The sequence below is a fragment of the Bactrocera latifrons genome, unplaced genomic scaffold (genome assembly GCF_001853355.1).
Source record: "Bactrocera latifrons isolate USDA-ARS-PBARC rearing strain unplaced genomic scaffold, ASM185335v1 scaffold_94, whole genome shotgun sequence".
Taxonomy (NCBI): domain Eukaryota; kingdom Metazoa; phylum Arthropoda; class Insecta; order Diptera; family Tephritidae; genus Bactrocera; species Bactrocera latifrons.
Window position 1 is genome coordinate 68822 of NW_017537645.1, and position 21776 is coordinate 90597.

The following is a 21776-nucleotide window of genomic DNA, read 5'->3' on the forward strand; positions in this document are numbered from 1 at the left end:
ATAGTAAATAAACATACGCCATTATAAATATGTATAAAAATATAATATAAATTCACATGCTCATATACAAATTTAAAAAAAATATTTTGAAATAATGAGCAGTGGAAATTATTTGATTTATTATATGTGACCTGGTCTACGAAAAGATAGCTAACGTGCGAAAACTAGTTTTCTGGGAAACAGCTGTTAAAAAAAAAGGCATCTCATCTTCCTTCCGAATCAACTAAAAAGTGAAAATTGATTTTTTGACACCTTAGCCCCCTTTCGTAGACCAGTTATAATTTTTGTTGAAAAAAACTTTTCTGTAGAAAGTTGTTCTGTTAAATATCTCATATTTAAATATTGAACAGTGAACATTTTTTTCTAATTTGTTATATAAAGATATTTGTTTTTATTTAACTAAAAAAGGCTATTATTCATTATTATTCGTGTTGAAAAAAAAATTTGAATGGAACATTTCTCTGTTAAATATTATATTTCAAGGAAAAAAGCTCTTCCTAATTTTACATTGATTAAAAAGATTATTTTTAAATTAAATCTACTTACCTTACTTATTTTTATTATAAGATATATATTTTTTTCTCCGCATAAACTTAGTATCGATATTAGGGTGGGTCAAAAAAATAAATCTAAGTATGAGGCCTTAATTGTAACAGAAATGTCCCTAACCATGATGCTGTAAGCATCTGGGCTCCCCACCCCCCCATCAATAGTTAGGCCGTAGAGTCTGTTAAAATTCGCCTCAAGCGCAGGCATCCTAAACGATGACTACTTCTCTTGGACTTTGGAATTGAATTCCATCTGGTATCGCAAAGGACCAAAAGTGGTCTATGCGTGGCTTATTGGCCTACCAGTTCAACCTAATCTAGCCTATCAAATAGAACAATTCTTAACTCGCTTTCAACCGCTTGAAAAAAAAAACCTTTGTTGAACATTTATTTTTTTATTCTATCCTTTTTCCATTATTTTTTTAATTCTTCAACTTAAGTTCATATTACTTGTTTTCTGTTTGTTCTTACAAAGATGGAGAGGCAAGTGATGCTTAGGAAAACACCAATTGAACTTCAAGTACATTAAAAATATAAGCAAATAATAATAAGCTAGCGTACAAAACGGAAATAACAACTGTTGAATATCAGTAAAAACAATTTCTTACAGTTGCCATCATAAAATATAACATATACAGACATATATTTATGAATATAAACTTGAAATGTAAAAAATACCGTATATTTTCTTGCCTACAAAGCAAATAAATACCGCTACACAACTTACATACATATATTTAATCTAGTCATAACCCATTATTGTATATAAACCTCTAAACTTAAAACTGTAGAACTTTTAAATAATTATATATAGGTGTAATTAAAAAAAAAAAACTTAAAATTAAAATATTTTCAGAAAGTTATGTATTATAAACATTTACGAATTATATATGTATTTATAAGTATAGTACTAAAGTAAAATGTATAAATTATGATATTACAAAGTGATGAAAAAACATAAATGTGTTCGATAGGTGTTACTTTACATTTTCGCGTAAAAAACAACACACATACAACTTACTATAGTCGATAGTTAAAAAAAATATCTAACATGTCGTGTTTCCTAGATTTTAATTATTTTATTGATCAAACAAAAGTAACGAAATTTTTTTAGATATTCCCCTCATAATATTGGTATATAAAAAATTAAAATAAATCGTTTTCCAACAGCCGCCCAAGAGCCCAGATTTTTCCTACATATTTCACAAAAAACGAAGAAATTTTTTTCGTCCTGATGGGAAACCGAAATTTTGAAATTTTCAATTGAATTAACCACAAACTATAACGAACCTGCTGCGAATGTACTTTTTTGTCATTTTAAAAGTTGATCCATTTCGACGTTCCCTACTTAAAAAAAATACAGAAACTTAAAATTTAATGAACGGAATGTGTATCATTACTCGAAAGAAAATTCTTTGGCATTTATATGTTTAAGATTATCTCTTTCAAATGGTCCAATGGTCTTTCAGATGGTCCATCCATTGAGTCCAATTTTCGATGATTCGTTCGAACATTTTTACTGGTAACGGGCAAGTGATACGTGTGACGTTTAGCTTCAAGATCTGATTTGAAGTGGGATGGATCGCATAGAATTTTGATTTTACATATTCCCATAAAGTCTAACACACATTTGGTTCGAACACGTCAGGTTTTCTTGGAATTTTTCACGCTTTCAATTTAAAATCGACGTAAAATGCGCCAAGTCGTTCCAGACGTTAGTCCGAGCTGCTACGAATGGCGCCGAATCGACTCTTCACGGTCTTCGTGTGCACTTTCAGCTACATTAGCTATATTTTCTTCTTTGCTCGCTGGACGTGATCTATTCGGTCGAATATTATCCAATAATGAATGGTGAGTCTATTGAAACAAGTACATCCACTTAGACATGAATATAAACAAAATTTACGTTTAGAAAAGCGCTAATCTGTACTTTTTTTTACTTCTAACTCATTGCTTTTTTATGCAGTAATCATTCGTTGCTTTCAGTAAAACAGCATACAACAAACATAATCACACAAAATACAAATTTTCTGTAGAATAACACATTTTTTCGCGAATCCACCAAAAATAATGTTGAAATCAGTAAAAAGCCGATTAAATTTAAAGAATTATTAGTCATTAAGCTTAAACAGAAGATACGATTTTTATGTTTCGTATAAAATTGCAAACATTGAAATATACATACATATATGTATAAGTTCATATTGATACAATTTTAAGAAGCTCGCAAGTTCAATTAATAACATTTAAATAATTCATAACAAAAGTAAAAATATAAATATAATTAAGCATGGCATTTACCAAAACAAATTAATGGTATTTGAAATGTTGAAGACAAAGCTACACCAAAGAAAAATTAAATATAGTTACATTAGACAAGTCATTAATAGAAATATAAAAATATCTATGATATACACTGAAGAGTGTAGAAAAAGAAAGCTGCGAAAACTAAAAATGCAAAATGCAACATAAAAAGAATTTCTTGGCTGATTTCAATATTATATTTTTAATAGATGTATTTCTTTAAATTTTTCAATATTATTAATATTTCTTACATTTTGGCGATTATACCGCAACTTTATTAGCAATTCAATAAAATTAGCTCATTGAATTTTTCTTAAATTGTTACTTCTCTTTTAACGACCTTGTTTTTGAGCAGCTGCTCAGTTCTTAAACGACTTCTCTGGCCTTTGAGATAATATTGAGTGTTGGAAAATACCGCTTAGCTTAAAGGCAACTTAACCACTACATATCAAACGCATAGTGGAATGATAGCAACTGTTGGTTAAAGAGCGAAAATATCATCAAAGCGTCGAATAAATATTAGCAATTAGCTGCAGTCTAAACAACTGCTGTGGGTTTGAAGATATCAGAAAAATATGCAATAGACCAAAAAGTTACGCAGCAATGTATGAACCAACTGGTTAGGGAACTTTTTCAAAGAATTGAATTATTGGCAAAATTAATCAATTAAAGGAATGTTGAAAATGATAAACTTTAATATACAAAAAGCAATAATAAAATAATCAAATTAACACACAATTAATATTAAAAAATATATATGCATAAAAAAACATATACATACATACATATATTAAGTATATTTAATATAAAATATTTAGGGGCACTCATACAACGTGAGTTCAAATTAAACAAATGCTGTACTTATATATAATATATTTATTTATACTCATACCAAAGACATACAAATTAAGCCTGAAAGTTGAAGATGCTTAGTTTGCCGGGCAGAAATGAAAACCCGGTCGTCAAAAACTTGTTATAGATTTTGAAGCGATGTTTAGTATATACAATTATTTTGCAAATGAAGTGCATGCCAACATTTGAAAGAGAGGAGGCAAGTAATTTTAACAGTTTAACAGTAAATAAGCCGTTAGCCAACCCACACACGCACACGACACTGGGTCGAGGAACCGATAAATTACATATTATTAACAAGCATAATAAAAAAAATTATATTTAAAAATATTTAAATAAAATAAATATTTAAAAAATCAAATGTATTTAAGAAAATCTCAAGATTGAAAAGAAAACTGCAAAGCAGCTTAACCACATATAAGCAATAGAAGATATTTTGAAAATTCGCTTTCAAAACTAGACATATGCAATTAAAATATTATAAGAACAGCGCCTAAAAGTATGCTGTCAAATATGGAAGCACAGTTCTAGGCGCACATATTAAAATCCTTTCAAATGCGACGAAGCAAAGCAAAAGCAACAATATAAAAAATATTGCACCTAAAATTGTGCTAGCTACGAATTATTATTAATTATATTGAAGCATGATTTTAGGCGCGAATATTTGAATACTCTAAACTGAGACAAAAAATGCTGAAACATAGTTTTGGGTGCCAACATTCGAATTATTTAAAATGGGTCGAATGGGTAAATGAATTGACGCATTATTTTAGGCGCGAATATTTGAATACTCTAAAATGAAACATAAAAAATATGGTGGCCAAAACTATGTTAGATTTGCAACTTATAAATTATAGTGAAGCATAGTTTTAATTGCCAACATTCGAATTCCTTAAAATGGATCGAATGAAAATCAGAAAAAAAAGCACCTAAAAGTATGCAGGATTTGCAAATTTTGAGTTATATTGAAGCTTAGTTTTAGGCGCAAACTTCAGAATACTTTGAAGTGGGTTGCAGCAAAATACATATAAAACATTGCACCTAAATTTAAACTGTATTTTCAAAATATTCACATATTCAGCAATATCGACTAAAAATGCATTGACTTCACATGTTGCGAAGCAAATTAATAAGCAGTACATACAGAGTACTTTACACATACGTAACTATATTACTAATAAAATCATAAACATTTAACAATTAAACAACAACAATAATAAAAATATTAAAATATAAAATTTGAAGTCAACAAATTTAAAAAATTAGGAGGAATGAAAACAATCACCAAATGCAAATACAGAAAAAACGCAAGCACCACACACACACACACTCATAAACATGGTATGTTCATATGCAAATTTGATAATACCCAAGAAAATGTGTAATGGCAATTGCTGAAAATGCAATGGCATATACGGAAGCGTAACGAATTGTGTAAAAATATAGACAAAAATAAAAACAAAAACTAACATCTGCGAAACAAAAAAATATAATAAGAGATATGCGCAAGTAGCAGCGCTGGCAACAACCCGCCGGCAACACAAGACGCGCATGTGCGCAACAAGCGAAAGTGTTAATATAAAAAATATATAACAAATTTTTTGGTGGAAAAATACTCATTATTGTTAAACGGTTTAATTATAAAAAAATTGCAAAAAAAATTAATAATAAAAAAATTACAAAATACAATTATGGAATTAAAAATATATAATTAAATATACAACAATTATAAAAAAAAAAACAAAAAAATATATATATTTCAATAGAAAAAATGACAATTGTATTAAAAGATTTTCTCCTTTTAGTAAGTTTAGTTAATTGTTTTTTGAATTAAATATTAAGTGTTAGCATACATACTTGAATATTTGAAGTAAAAGCATAAAACAATTATATAAAAAAATTTAAAAATTAAAAAACATAAATCATAAAATCCAGAAAAGTCATAAAAGGCATAACAACAATTGTTTATATTAAGATAAACGAAAATAGACAAACAAATATAATTAAATTAATTAATATATAGTATTCATTATTTGTTACAAGTATTTTTTTTTTTTGCGTAATTGATTGGATAAATGATTTAAATATTGATTGATTGAAAATAACAATCTATTAAATAAATGCAAAAACAAAAATGTTTTATTTCATCTAAAGTTGCCAACCTTGTGAGTATAGCTGTTACTTTGTTTTCCAGCCCTTGGCACAACTGCATATCTGCCGAACAATATATTAATTATATTATACTATATATTTTAATAAAATTATTATTTATTTATCAAGTTTTTTAACTATTTACTTATTTCATTGATTTCCCATTGTTAGGAGGATAGCTTATCAATTTGGAATCGCACTGCCACTGATCACACGAGCACGACACGTATCCGCGACACGCTACGTAGGATATTAAACATACCTCTAACAACGGCAATGGAGTATAAGATACACTGTGATAGCCTTAAATATGTAGCAATGTGAGTATTGATTGGAAATTTTTGTAAAAACTTAAAATTTCGCAAAAGTGGAAATCGCAAATGTTAGTTAAACGTGGTAAGAGTGGTATAGGAGCGAAAAGAACAAAGCTTTATATAACCTCAAAAGTTCCTAGAATATAACAGAGCTCTAAAACATTCAAGCCAACAATTTAATGGCATGTTCCGATTTGAACAGCAGATTGCGTTTATTCTCTCACTTCAGAACTCCAAAAAAACAAAAATATGGGGGTAGACCTATGGTAGTGTGACAGCCTAAAAATACAATATTTGTTGTAACAAAAAAGAACGGGACAATTGTAAAAAAATTCAAAACATTAAACTATACTTCAATATTTATTTTGTCGCCGTCAAAGAACCCTCACCAGATGTATTACACTTAAGCCAACGATCCTTCCAGTCCTCGAAACACTGTTCATAAGCACTTTTAGGTATGACCTTCTCTCCTTCAGCGAATTTTTTTTTTTTTTTTTATCTCTTCGATCGACTGAAAACGGGTTCCACAACCGGCAATTTCAGTGTGGGGAACATGATCATACGAAGCCAAATGTGATGAATACGGTGGTTGATCGATAGTATTCATTGCGTTTTTGGCTTTAAATTCGGTCACAATTGGCTCGATACAATGATGCATTATAATCGTATAAAATCCATAATTTGTTCTTCAACAATTCTGGCGTTTTCGACGGATGTTCTCACGCAAACACCTCAAAGCGGCCAAATTAAACTCCTTATTGACCGTATTTCCCTCCGGAACAAATTCATAATGCACCAAACTACGAACATCGGGAAAAAATTAGCATCAATTTGAGTTTTTAGCGGCTTTGGCGTATTTTTTTTTTTTTTTTTCTTTTTTTTTTTTTGGTTTTGGCTCGATTTGTCCCTCCATTCTGATGATTGTTGCCTGCATGTCAAACTTATAAAATCATCATGTCTCATCTTATAATGCTCTCCAGGATAGTGGGATCGAAATTCGCACGATCAAGAATGTCCAAAGAGAACAGTTTACGGTACTTTTTACAAAAAATTCAGCTATATCGGGACGAGTCGAGCAAAACGCGTTTCATACCCAAAATATTTACCAAAATCATTCGAGCACTCGCAAGGAATGTCGAGCTCTCTTGCCATCTCCCTAACACTTGCCTGATTATTTTCAAGCACCAAGCATGAAAGATTCACCTTTTGAATATTTTTATCAGTTGAGGAAATCGAAGGTCGTCCAGAACGAGGCATGTCTTCAGCGATCTCTCGACCGTCTCTGAACGCATGCACCACTCGCGCTCACGTTTACCATAGTATTTAAGGACAATGCTGCCATCTTAAAAGTTGAATTTTAGCCAAAATTTAGTCCTTTTCTGCCTCCGTCTAATCCCAACAAGCAACAAAGTCGAAAATGGAGTATCGAAAACTGAAAACTGTTACTGATGAACTAATAGAGCTGATTAAACTGAGCGGCTACACTTAAGAAGTTAGTAACTCTAAAACTATTTGAGATACCGATTTAACATTTTTAAAGTATGTCGAACACGGACCCGCAAAACAATCAAACTGACGATAAATTGATGGAATTAACAAGACAGCGACATTCGTAATTGCCCGAATGTTCATGTGGCAAAATTTGGTTAATTATCTACTATATAAGAGTGAAAAGAACAAGTAAGAAGTTGTAAGCTCGTTGTTAAGTTGTTGGAATCAGCAATAAAGATAAGTTCATAGCCATTAAATTGGGAAAGTTTCAAAGTAGACGATTCATCGTTAAAAGTCTTTATTATTGTCTTCAAAATAGGCTTCTGTGCCAATGAACATGCATGTTATTTTTGAAGGCATAGACTAAGGAAATTCATATAAAATAAAAATAATAATTTTTATGGATATACAAAAATTTCCGAAGGTAGTACATCTTCTTCGGCAACAAGACAAAATATTTTCCCGTGGGCGGAAAAAAATTCAGGTCGATTCCGGGTATGTGGACTCGACTATCGTAGGAATCGAGTTTGTTGTCATATCCGACTCTCCGGTGGGCTCTTCACAGTGTATTATTATATATTTATAGTATATAATCTTTATTAAAAGTCTTTATTATTGTCTTCAAAATAGGCTTCTGTGTCAATGACATTGCAAACGCTTGTTTTAAGCCTCGTTTGGGATGGCCTTCGATGCCTTAAGCTAATTTACTTTTTTTTTCGTTTCGACTCATTTTTTAAGCACTGTTTCCTTGATTGTTGGACAGTTTGACGGTATATTCATAAATCCATATCTCGTCAGCAGAAATGATACTCAGTTCCGTTGTCTGGCATACCTTTTTGCGAACTGTACACGATGCTTTGTTTGCAAAAAATTCAGATCTTCAAGAAAGAGTCAAGCAGCGATTCGCTTCATACCCATTTTGGATGGCTTCACGAACTTCACTAAATGCATTGTGCCACTCAAATACTTGTGCTCGTGATAAAGCTAACTTCCCAAAAGTCACACCAGCTGACATATGGTGATCAAACTTCAGACGAAAAAAAATTATTGTACCAATATAGGAAAACATGTTTTACCGCTTTAACAGGATCGGCTCGAGTCAAACTTGATCAGATGGTATATCAGTAGACAGATTAGATTAGACTTTAAATGTTGTAATGAAATTAAATTGCTTTTCCCTGGGCTGTTTTCTTTAGAGCACATAGAACATAGAGCAATCTATTCATGTACCCTCATTTAATTGTATTTGTTTACAGTCTTCCATATAAAGAATCCTTATTGTTTTTAAAAATTAAGCTATCTTATGAATTCGAGTTTCCTTTTTAAGGGAACTTGCATTTTTTGAAATATACCAAGATTATTAATACAAATTTTATTTTATATTGGTAGTCGAAAAAGTCTTTTCGTATTTCTAATCAAACTTCAAGTTATTTTTTTTTTTCTATTTATACTCATAAATAAATACTTATGTACTTTTTGGTCGAACACTTTTGACATTTTACCGCTTGAGACATTATTCCATCAGTGTAAAACTTTCATCAGAGTAAATCGAAATTTCCAGAACGAAAGCTAGCGAACCACCATTTTGCTATACAAACTAATACAGCATCGTCTCCGTATATTTCACAAATTTCTTTAGTGGCTTGCGTGGCATTCTTCCCTTTTTTATACAAAAAATTCAAAGTATAGCGAATTTCTTCATTATTTTCACTCATTTTTGAACAGCTGTTATTTTTTTTTTTTTCAACTTCTCTGTCCATAATTTTTTTTTTTTTTTTTTTCTATCTCTATTGACAAAATTGGCTTTTTCGATTACCCAGTTTTTATAATATATTATTATTTATTTTACACATAATTTTACTAAAATTATTTTCTTTTTTTCTTCTTTGCAGTAATAAAGGGCCTCTGAAAAGCTGAAATTCAGTAAACACGTTCAACGCAACAAAAATAAAAACAATTGTAGAAGACACCGAGCGCCATGTAAACAGCAATGGTAATATTAATAACAGCAACAGCAACAGCAACAATGGGCAGAGCAACGGCGATAACAGAAACGGCAACAGTATGGATACCAAGAGCAATATCTATCATAACAACAACAACTATAACAATAATAACTATTTATACGATATTAATAAAGCTAAATTTACAAACGCCTAGAATATAACGAAATTAAGCACCACCAGAGCAATAGCTGCAGCCCAAAACAGACATGCTTATATAACGGTTTATACATTGGCAACAACGCAGAAATTATTTATGTTTTTTGAAAATAGCCACTTTAAGCAGGTTCTTAAAACTATTCGAACGAGAAATAGTGCTTTAAAACAAAAATGGAAGAATTGCCGGCGTTTCTACTTTTATTTATATTTAGTAATAAAAACGCTGCAACCTCAATTATTATATTATATAATACAACAACAAGCCAGAAAAAACATAAATATCAACAAAATCAATCAATGCTCGCAAACACAAAATTTTATTGCCACACAATGTTGCATTAGTATTACGATTTGTTTATTACTTGAGCGCTTACTGTCATCCGAGCGATTTATAAAATCGCTGCAATTGTTTTTATTTAATAACCGACTTTCACTTTATTCTCGCTGAATTTCCTTTTTTTATTTTTTGAATATTCAAAAAGTTTGTACCAACAACAACAACCTTTGTGTGTGTTTAATGATGAACGCGAACACTGTAAGTGTGTTATTCAAATCCCAACCCATAGTATGGCGTTAACTATCTAACGGTAGTTATACTAAACTAAAACATATAGAAAAATACATACCAGTAAACATACTCAAACAACATTATACAAATACAACAAATATTGTATGTAATTTATTGAGAATATGTCCCCACACACCCGAAAAAAAAAATATTGAATAAAGAACAAAGGAAAAAAGTTGTATAAAAATTTAATAAAAAGTTATTAAAGTTGCAAAAAATAAAAGCAGTTAAAACAATTTTTACGTGTGATTCTTTTCTTATTGGTTAGATTTTTTTTCCGAAATTATTACAGCAAAAGTAGGAATTATACTAAAAAGCGCGCAAGTTCTTGTAAGTATGTAAGTATGTGCAAAAAAGAAGCAATAACGGAGTCGGACTGCACTGAAACTAAAATACCCTTCACAAGTGCATTTTTTATTGCCTAAAAGAGCATAAGAAGTGTTTACTTGATTTTGTCTCGTCGGTTTGTACTGCAGGTAGTGTCTGTGTTCTCGCGAAACACTATTCGTCGAAATATTTTTACGCTAGTCTTTTTGAAGTACATGAAGTGCATTTGGCAATTTTTAATGTTGAGTGAAATTATAAAACAAAAAAAAGTTCCATTCAATTTTGCGTACGGAATCAATTTTCTGGTGACGACGCCTTCAGAATGTTGGAAAAGCCCGTCGGTGATAATTGTTTGTCGCGAGCAAGTATTTTTGATTGATCCAAATGATTAAAAGAGAGTTGAGAACGCGTTGACGACGAACCATTTTCAAGAAGGCCTTCAACATCTAATATCGATCGACACGTCAATAAAATAAGATTAATGATTAACAGTCAGAGCTCTTACTGGCATCGCTGGAGTTTCAAAATAGCTAATAGGATGTCATGAAATGTATTATTACTGACGATGAGTCTTATTTGTAGATCTTAACACCCGGAAACAGATGATCAATCAGCCGAATATTGTGACAAATGTGAGCCGAAGCCTAAAAAATCACGTCAAAGCAAGTCAAAAATCAAGGTTATGTTAAGATTTTTCTTCGATTTCGAGGTGTGGTGCACTCCGAATTCTTTCCGACCGGCGAAACTGTCTACAAGGAATGCTACTTGAGTGTTATGAGCCATCAGCGCGAATCTATTCATAAAAAGAGCCCGGAATTGCACTACGATAATGATTTAGCTTCGTGGGACTTCTGGCTATTCAACAAACTCAAACGACCGCTCCGAGGAAACTGTTTTTTTGCTCATTGCACGGTCAGCATGCGCAATCGTGAGACCGTATTTCACTGGACGATGATTCGAAGTATTTTCGTGGGCATCAACAAAATTGTTGGGTACCAGAGTTCAGGGAATAATCGAAACATTGATTTTCATCCGCCGAACCTGCTCCGAACGAGGCGTAGACTTTGCTACCGAACCGGAAAAGTGATGAAAACTGGATAATTTACATTCTGGAAATACTTGGAAAATAACAAAATGATCACAGGGGTCTACTATGCTAAATTATTGGTCGAAGTCATCGCTTTGATTTTTGGCGCCGAAACAGGGTTCTTCCCCACGAAAACTGTCTGACGTCCCACACCCCTGTAGTCGCGCCCGAAATTTATCGAAATGTGCTACGATCTAGCGTATTCTTTAGATTTTGTCCCTTGCGACTTCTCTTCGTTTCCAAACTTGAAAAATTCACGGAACAGAAAGAAATTTCAGTCGAATTTGACGACGTTCGAACGTTCAAAACCTCCGGAAACGTAGTTTTTACACGGAGCAACCCCCGGTTCAAGTTTCTAGAACTAAAAGGTGACTATTTTAAGCAGTACGTCGGAATTTTTCCTAAATTACTATTTTTTTTTTTTTTTTTTTTTGTGGGTTAAGTACATTTCGAAACGCTCTCGTTTGTTCAGATGGTAAATTAAAACAATTCTCACACTTTTTACTTATTACTTTTATTCCTTATGAATGTATTCGTTTGGTTATTAACAGTACATATATATGTATATGTATATGGTGAAAAAGATATATGTGTAAATTAATTTGAAATTTTCGAAATCGTTACTTATCATCGAAGACACTCAAATCGAATAGGTAAACGTTTGAAATCAAACAATCGCCCTCCTAAATAACAAAGAAAGCATAAATAAGAAACGTTTAAATAAAATATTACTTTAAAGGTATACCGCTGGTGTTATGCCCACCAAGGCGTCGGCATGTCCGTAGAACTCTTCCTTCAACGAAATGACAATTGTCTGTAAGTTATTTGTGTGGTCGCGTATATATGATGCCACTTTGCCAATATTGGTGTTATCCAGCGCTGCATCGATTTCGTCTAGCACAAAGAAGGGTGCCGGTTGGTAGCTGTCAAAGTTACTTTGTAGAGATGAAACAATTATAACAAAAACATAATACCTGTGTATGGAGAAGAGTAAAGCTAAGGCAGCAATGGTCTTTTCGCCACCGCTCAAATTGCTCATCGGCTGGAAACGTTTACCCGGCGCAACACAATTATAATTGATGCCATCCAAGTACGGCTCCTCCGGATTATCCGGACCGAGATATGCCTGTGCCGCTTCATTGCGCGCTAAACTTTTGTAAATACCATCAATAGCATCGGATATGTGATTGCAGCATTGGATGAATTTCTCGGAACGCTCATTCTTCACTTTTTCGAAAGCGGATTTTGCCTTTTTCGCTTTGCGGCGCGCATTTTCGAATTCCTCATTGGTCGATTGTATTTTTTCGGTGACGAGTGACAACTTCTGCATGGCTTTCATATTCGGTGTTTGTATGCGCTCAAGTATATCCAATTTCGATTGTAGATCCTTTTGCAGTGTGTCGTTCATTTTTTTGAAGGAGGAATCATCTTTAAGCTTGCAAACTTCACGCGGTAGACTGTTATAATCGACTTCGATTCTGCAAAAAAAAAATCGATTCGAAATGCAAAAAAAAAAAAAATTTATTAATTACGTGTCTCATGGTCAATTAAAATGAACTAATCATATTAATATTTACTGATTTTCGCGTTCTAAAATAAGTGAAGTTGAAGTGGTATTTGTTTCAGAGTCGCCTTGACGCACGGCATCGTCTAGTGAGCCCTTGAGCAGCGGTATAGCAATGCAATCCATCTGCAGAGAAAAAATAACACCAATATATAAAACAATTCAGGCGTAAATGTCAATTAAACATTTCACAAACCTTCGCCTGCATCAAAATGTTGTGACGCTCGTTCTTTTTCGTTTCGATTTTTGCCTCGATCGCTGAAATCTGGCTGCCTAAATTGTGTATTTCCTTTGCCAAATTGGAAACATCGCGCCTGGCTTTGGAGATATCTTCTTCCATGTCGTCGGCTGCTTGCTTTTTGGCCTGTTTCCCCTGCTTTAGCTTCTCCATTTTATCTTTATCCTCGTCGATTTCCTTGAGATAACGTTTTTCCGCTGCTTTTAAGCCCTCCAACGCATCTTCTTCATCCTGCACACCACGTTCCCAACGTTCCAAATTCCCTGCATGATTTCAAAAAATTAGCATAAAAGCTCTACTTACTTTTGGTACTTACTTTTGGTATCCTTTTGCTTCTCAAAATCTAATTGCGTATTGATAGCATCGATTTGCTGTTCGAATTCAGCGCGTTTTCGCGCACGCTCCTGTTGCATAACAAGTTCGCGCTCTTCATACTGACGTATATTCTTCACGCCCAAACGTTTGCAGAACGAAGCGAACACCTTGTCCTCAACATTATTCATATTCTCTTTAATCTCTTGAATATGTTCTTCGCGCTTCGTCATACGCCGTTCAATCTCGCTAATCTTAGGCTGAAATATGCGGGAATTTTATTGACGAGCAATTTTAATGTGAAACTCTCAAGAAAAACTTACGCCAAATTCATCTAATTGACTTTGCACCATCTTGAGTTGATTATCGAATTGTTGTATCGACTTTTTCGATGATTCCAAATCCACCATACTGTACTTTAAACGATTCTCCAATCCCTTTTATTTAAAATTTATACACATATATATAGTGTATATTAGTTATTTAAAATTCACAATTTCTTTACCTTGATTTGGGACTCAACGGTGGCCAATTCACTTTGTTTACGCGATTTCTTCACCAGCTCTTTTAACTCCTCATTCAGTTTGTCTTTTTCCATTTTCAATTGTGCCATATGTTTCTCATCCCAACGTTTGGCTTTGCGCGCCAAATCGTGACTACCACCAGACAGAATACCAGACTTCTGGTAGAAGGTACCGTCCAAGGCGAGCGCATCATAACGTGTACGATCAATTTCATAAGCTACTTTCATAGCATCCTCGGGTGTCTCGCACACCAACGCATTATTCGTAGCGAAGAGGACAGCTCGCTCTATTTCAGGTGGTTCGAATTTGAGTACATCGAAAACAAGTTTGACATTGCGTGGTTCAGTAATGTTTCTACAGAAAGACGATAAGCATATTAGTATGTTCTAAAAAAACAAAAAAAAAGAAATATATTTTAGATACCGCAAACGCTCTTTGAGAGGCTTCACTTGTAAGTAATCTAACGGTAGAAATGTTTCCACTTCCAGCATTTCCTCTTTTAATATCTATGCATAAAAAGAAATTATTATCTGAGGAGAAAAAATAAGTATATAAGTCAAACGCACCTGAATGCAGTGCCTTGCGGTCTTTTCGGTATCAACAATAATGGCTTCCATATATTTGCCCAACACCTTTGTGACCGCGACATTGTAGCGCTTATGTGTTGGCTGACACATGTTTATCATGCGATCATACTAAAGAATATAAAAAATTATACAGCTAGAATGTATTATGTTCATCTACTAACTCACCACACCCGGCACTTGTTTTTTGAACAACTCAACAACTTGCTGCTTCTTTTTGCGATGCGCATCCTCGTGCTTATCACTCTTTGCATCGCCCAGCTGGTCGCGCACGTTTTCTAATTCCCGTTGCTTTTCAGCTATCTTTTCTTTGGAGCAACCGACGTCACGTCGTAGTTCATCTTTAATACGATTTTGTTCCTCTAATGCCGCCTGCGATGACTTTATATGATCCATTAGCTTGTCTCGTCGTTTCACTGCTTCTTCGCGTTGTAATGTCAACTTTTTTAAGGACTCCTCTACCGATGCCTTACGATTGGCTTCACCATCTAACATATCTTGATCGGATTTTTGTTCACGATTCACTGAATCTAATTGCGAACGATATTGTGTAGCTGTGGCTTCCGCTTGCTGTTTGAGACGATCGTACTCTTGCACCAACCCCTCCTCCATGGTAACGCTTTTGCCACGACGTTGAGACTCATTTTCGAGATCATCCTCATAACGTTTTTTTAATGCTTCCACATCCGCTAACTGTTTTTCCAATTTGCGAATGTCTTGTTGATGTGCATTATCCGCCTCTCGTGCAGTTTCAAGCGTTTTCTGCAGTGATGCCAACTTTTTCTGACAATGTGCCACCTTCTCCTTTGCTTTAATGTACAATGGGCGTTTTTTATTCATTTGCGTTTCAAATTCACGTATCTCTTGTTCGATTTTGGCCAAATCACGCGAGAACTTGCCCGCATCTTTCTTCTTCTCTCGCAAAACCTCGTCGGCTTGCTCCTTGCGCACTTCAACAGCTTTAACGTCCTGTTGTTTTGATTCCAAATCATGATTAAGTTTTTTTATGTCGTTTTCAACGTGAAATAGACGAAATAGTTGATACTCCACTTGCTTCTCATTCTGAAAATTAAAAAAGGATATTTCAAAATAAATAAAAAATCAAGAAAAGAAATAAGTTTTATTAAAAATCGAGTTTAACTGTTTAACTCACATATTCATTTTTTAATCTGGCATACCGTTCTGCTTCCATTTTTTCATGTTTTGCTTCTTTGCGCTCAGCTGCCATACCCTTCTTTTTTTGATATGTAAATTGTGTTTCTTCTTCCGCCAAATTCATTTCTTGTTTTAAACGATTGTAATCTTCCTTTAGCAAACCAGATCTACAATACGCATGAAAATAACAATATTATCTCGCAATGATAAATTAGTAATTACAATACCCGCTAATCTCCTCAAATAATGCTGTACGTTCTTTCGGCGTTTTCATTGCAATATTTTCGACAGCGCCTTGGAATACCAAAAAGTTTTTAGCTTTAACATTTATACCCATTTTTTCCAATGTGCACAAATAAACACTACTGGACACATTCTAAAAAATTATAAAACATTATTTTATAGTGACTCAGTTTTAGGAACGAAATTTCACTGTACCTCTCCGTTGATACGATATTCAGACGATCCGCCAATAACGGCACGTTGAAAGTCCATTTGCTTCTCATCGTTGATGAGAAATTTAGCAGTTACGTAGCAACTACGCGAAACTGGCTTACCAATCGATGAACCATGAATTAGATCATTGAGGCGCTTCACACGCAAACTGGAAGTCTTTTCACCCATAACAAAACTGATTGCGTCCATGAAATTCGATTTTCCTATATATGCATGTATATTTACTTTTTAGTGAAATTCATTTGGAATATTACAGAAGTACTTTACCTGAGCCATTAGGTCCGATAACTGCAGTAAACTTCTTAAGTGGTCCAACAATTACATGTCCGCGATACGACTTGAAATTTTCCATTTCAATATACTGCAGAAAATATACATCATCTTTTGGCGCGGAGGTGGAAGCCTCTGCTGCCACTTCTTCTTCGGTCATCTTAGATTTCTTCTTAGAGATTTTTTATTACTTATTTGTTTTAAATATAAATGATAAACTGAAATTAATTACAAATTATTAAATATTTTTGTATCACGAAAGAAAAAGACGCGCTGTTTTATACTTTCCCTTATTCTCTTTAGCATTGACATTTATTCGGACAGATCTTGAAAGCTATTCTGACTATTGTGAACAGCTCATATTCATTTCCGCCATAAAAAAAACAATTTAAGCGTATATGTAGAATATGTAAACAAAGTTTTTTTTATTGTAATAAAAGAATTTATTTAAACAAAAGTCAAGTGTAATCAAATATTTTGGAGCCATTGTAATTCTTTTGCGACTTCTTCGCCCTTACTGTATTTATTCTTCTTCTTTGGAATCACCGCGGTTGATTGTCCTTCTACTATTGTGCTATCGTTCCGCTTCCGTTTATTTTCCTTTTTCTTTGGCTTTTTTTCACCGAGAAATTCAACGTTGTCGTCATCAATTAAGTTAATTTCAATTACGGCAGAAATGGGTTTGGATTTTTGCTTCTGATAGGACAAGTTGTTATTTTGAGATTTCACAGTTGTCCTATTTGAAGCCGACTCATACGTTAACTTCGCCGATATTTCATCCGCCTTTTTCAAACGTTCTGCTATGGATTTGTTTATTCGTAAGCTTTTGTCGAATTGGTGGCCATGCAAAGGATGACGAACCTTAATCATGTCAGGAAATGGAACGCGACTTTCTGGTGGGCACAATGCTTCAGCATTTTCTAACGTCACCGCTTCAGGCGCTTTTAAGCGATCACGAAGTAAAATGCTTCCCTTTACTGGTAACAGTCGCAGGGAATAACGGCCTTTGCGATTGCAATAGCCAAAGGCACGTGTCTCCGGCTCGGCATATTCTACCGCTACAGCTTCAGCTGAATTAAAATTGGTACGACCAGGGAGCTTTAATTTTTGATTTTTCAAATTTTCTCCTATATTATATCCTTTCGGACATTGTAGGACCCAAATCTCATCCTCAATTTCATCAATGTCTTGAAATTGACCGATTGTGGTTAATTCAGTACTTGCTTTTATTTCTTTGTATTGCAGATTATCCTCAAGGAAACGCTGTTTTAGGCTTATAGTTTCCATTTCAATAGACTATTCACTACGTCTTCAGTTAGATAATTTAATTTAAACTAATTTACCACTTTACCAAAACAATTTCACGTGTACAATGTTTTTGTATATTCGCTTTGGTAGAATATGTCAAAATCAGGTGTTGTAAAGAAGCTATTCACAATAGTTGCAAATAAAATTTGCTGTTAAGAAAAGGATCTTGTTAAAAAATGTTCGTCGTGCTCATAATAGAAGTTGTATCAAAACTTATTCTTCTAATAACGGAAGATAATGTTTAATTTATATCATAAAATTTTCTAACGTTATTAAAATAAAAGTATACAAATTATCAATTTTTTTAACGTTATTAAAATAAATGTGTAAATATTATAGTTTGACGGAATCCTAAATTTGGCAATCATATCTGAAGTTAACAAATGTCAAAAAATTGTGTACGTGTGATGAAGTGCAAACGACGTAATAACAAATTGAAAAAATCTCCAAAGCATCAGAAACGAGTACAAAGAAGAGAAAGAAATTTTCAATTAATTTTTGGTTTTTTGAAAAATTTTGCATTATAATTTATATTTTGTTAAACGTGTACACACAACAGCAAAGCTTTATGCACAAGCCAAAACGTTCAGAATTATTGTAAGTAAATACATACAGAAGTTTCATCATCAGTTAGTGAAAAAACGAAGATAAACTTTGTAACACAAAATATTTTGAAAAATTTATGGTTTTCTTAGTGCTATTATTATTAAATATTATTTGTAGTCATTATATTACAATGATGAAAACTCAGTGTAATTGTTCCACACTGAATATGTAATAATATTTGTTTTATCAAAATATCATTCATAATAATCCTTTACTTATTTCCTTCTGTTTTGCAGTTTTTGATGATAAAAATATAGTTGTAAGACTGCAGTTATTGCTAAACAAAAAATATAGTAAAATATATAGATATCCTCCGAAAACCGAATTTGTTTACGTAACCTATTCTTCCAAAACATGAACTTATCATCAACTTCCAATCGTGACATGTCTCGGGCAGACTCTCAAACACCACCATCAAATGCTAGAAATGAAAGCAAAGGACAACTCAATGACACATCACTAGGTGGCAGTAGCATATATGAAAACGCCTTGGATAATCTCACCGCTTATACATCTTTTGACGGTATTATTTTTTAATTTTCAACATTAGACACACCTCGCTATGCTTTGCATATTTATAAATATCTTTCGAACAATATCGCCATATCATTTCAATTTTAGGAAGTGCCAATGACAATTCACATTTTAATGTTTCCACCGATGCCACATTAAACGGCAGCGATTCACTTCGATACAACACAACCACCGGATCATGCAGATCTACTGCCACTCGTGATTTGAATAAAAACATTAGCGCCAATATGCTGCTAATGCAGTCGGAGAGCACCGAGACAAATGCATCACAAGAAGAAGTTGATCCCAAATCCCAACTAGCAAATAAGACAATATTTAAAACGGATAATCCAGATTTGTCAATTATAGAAATTAGTGATAATTCAATTAAAGAGCAGGAAGCTGAAAATTCCTTTTTTCTAATCGAATCTAATGATGACAGTGATCAGCAGAAAAATGTATCTAAAACAGTTGGTGGGGCGAAACAAAAGATTTCTCCTTTAAAAACTTCCGATAATACTGCTACAGCATCTTCGGAGAATCGTCGTAAAAAAGCCGAAACTCTCATTCAATCCAGTAAACAAACACTAAATGTAGATGTAGCTGAGGCATTCGCTGCTGAATCGAAAGCAGCTAGTGGTGATACAAATGATATTGATGATGTGGTGCCCGAAGAAACACATCCCGCCACCAAGCGTGATCTAAAAATATACGACACCATAGAAGATTTCGAAAAGAATTTGCCGTCGACAGTGACAGTGTTGGACACACCATTTGGTAGTAGAGTTTATTTGGTGGGCACAGCTCACTTCAGTGAGGAGTCGCAGGATGATGTCTCTTATGTGAGTAGAAGCAGTAACGACAAAGATAGTTAACAACCAAAAACTTTATAAATGTCTATACTTTAGGTTATACGCAATGTCCGTCCAGATGTGGTAATGGTTGAACTCTGTCCGTCACGTGTACATATATTGAAACTTGACGAAAAAACACTGTTAGAAGAAGCTAAAAACTTCAATTTCGCTAAGGTAATTTTGCATTATCTTATTAAATATATTACAAAAATAAAAAAAATAAAAATTTATCGAACGAAACAGATTCGTAGCATTATACAGACACACGGCTACATTAACGGCGTTTTCTTCATCTTATTATTGCAAATGAGTGCACAAATCGCCAAGGACTTGGGCATGGCGCCGGGCGGCGAATTTCGGCGAGCGTTCGAAGAAATACACAGAATTCCCGGATGTATGCTACATCTTGGCGACCGACCAATACGCATCACCTTACATCGGGCGCTGCGCGCTCTCACTTTGTGGCAGACAATGAAGTTGGTATGGCGTCTCACATCCACCGACACCATAAGCATCGAAGAGGTGGAGGAATGTAAACAACGCGATTTGCTCGAAAAGCTGATGCAAGAGATGGCTGGAGAATTTCCAGAGTTCTCGGAAGTATTTGTGAAGGAGCGTGATATATTTCTCTGCCATTCATTGCAGCTGGCAGCTTTACCACAAATGCCAACCGATGGTTCTGTTATACCACGACCAGTGCGCGTCGTTGGTGTTGTAGGTGAGTGCTTTTATATTCTAAGCTTTACGCAATAATTTCATTATAACTAAATAATTTCCATCTACCGCAAGGTATTGGACATGCTAATGGCATTGCGGAAAAATGGGGAAAAGTGGATCCATCGTGCATACCAGAGATCATGAAAATACCACCCGGCCGTTTAAGTACACGCCTTGCTTGGTATTCATTCCAAGCTTCTGTTTGCAGTCTCGTACTGTATCAAGGGTATAGGATTTTAAAGCCATGCCTAAAACGTTTATTTTAATTCCTTTTCAAAGCGATAATAACTGCTGTGTGAAAATCATTATCGATTTACTTTTAAAACGTAGATATATTTACATATATATATATGTATATATATATATACACCTATGTACATAAATGCTATAACCGCATAAAAACTAATTCAAAAGCACAAATGTGTGTTTTGTCCACTTAAATGTGCGCAAGAATGTCAATGATCAGAAGGAAAGAATTGATATTTTAGTTAAAATAAGATATTTATGTAAGATATGGCGAATTTTCAGCTGTGTGATCGTTCGCATGCCTATGTATATATGTGTTACATACGAAGCATAGAAACAGTTCCATACAAATATTTTCATTTAATTTCATTAAATTGCACAATGCAGTAAAGGATAATAAAAAATTAAAGGTTTTCAAAGGCCGCATAATCGTTATTGAGCCGCACTAAAAATAGTAAAACATTCGTTCAAAAGAATATACATATGTTGTACAGAAATGTTAAAAAAAAATGTGTGATTGAAACTATCAAAATTAAAATACATAAAATAAGTGTAAAAACTAGCAAAAAAAAAAAAAAAATATTGAAAAATAAAAACAAAAATACTAGTTAACTGTAGATTACTA

General features: G+C 33.5%; 4 protein-coding genes across 4 annotated transcripts; 2 read left to right on the forward strand and 2 right to left on the reverse strand.

The window, feature by feature from the left end:
• Positions 1-6026: 6026 nt before the first annotated feature.
• On the forward strand, positions 6027-9819 carry LOC108977685 (eukaryotic translation initiation factor 4E type 2-like; the record flags this gene model as incomplete). Its single annotated transcript, XM_018947501.1, is given in 2 exon segments — positions 6027-6175; positions 9553-9819. Coding segments are annotated over 2 exon segments (174 nt in total), but the record flags the coding sequence as incomplete, so codon positions are not given.
• A 2480-nt stretch (positions 9820-12299) lies between these two features.
• On the reverse strand, positions 12300-17191 carry LOC108977709 (structural maintenance of chromosomes protein 1A). The gene is made up of 15 exons (XM_018947551.1): positions 16905-17191; positions 16620-16840; positions 16409-16557; positions 16180-16348; positions 15195-16088; positions 15009-15137; positions 14866-14948; positions 14424-14796; positions 14242-14355; positions 13923-14178; positions 13565-13869; positions 13382-13494; positions 12779-13282; positions 12550-12727; positions 12300-12487 (listed from the first exon to the last, which is right to left on the reverse strand). Exons 1-15 carry the CDS (start codon positions 17065-17067, stop codon positions 12425-12427), a joined length of 3714 nt encoding a protein of 1237 aa, XP_018803096.1. The 5' UTR covers positions 17068-17191; the 3' UTR covers positions 12300-12424.
• A 142-nt stretch (positions 17192-17333) lies between these two features.
• LOC108977710 lies at positions 17334-18290 on the reverse strand. The gene has a single exon (XM_018947552.1). It carries the CDS (start codon positions 18192-18194, stop codon positions 17376-17378), a length of 819 nt encoding a protein of 272 aa, XP_018803097.1. The 5' UTR covers positions 18195-18290; the 3' UTR covers positions 17334-17375.
• A 339-nt stretch (positions 18291-18629) lies between these two features.
• On the forward strand, positions 18630-21669 carry LOC108977693 (traB domain-containing protein). Its single transcript, XM_018947522.1, has 6 exons — positions 18630-18812; positions 19058-19344; positions 19443-20176; positions 20243-20362; positions 20432-20906; positions 20978-21669. Exons 2-6 carry the CDS (start codon positions 19176-19178, stop codon positions 21169-21171), a joined length of 1692 nt encoding a protein of 563 aa, XP_018803067.1. The 5' UTR covers positions 18630-18812; positions 19058-19175; the 3' UTR covers positions 21172-21669.
• The last annotated feature ends 107 nt before the right edge of the window (positions 21670-21776 follow it).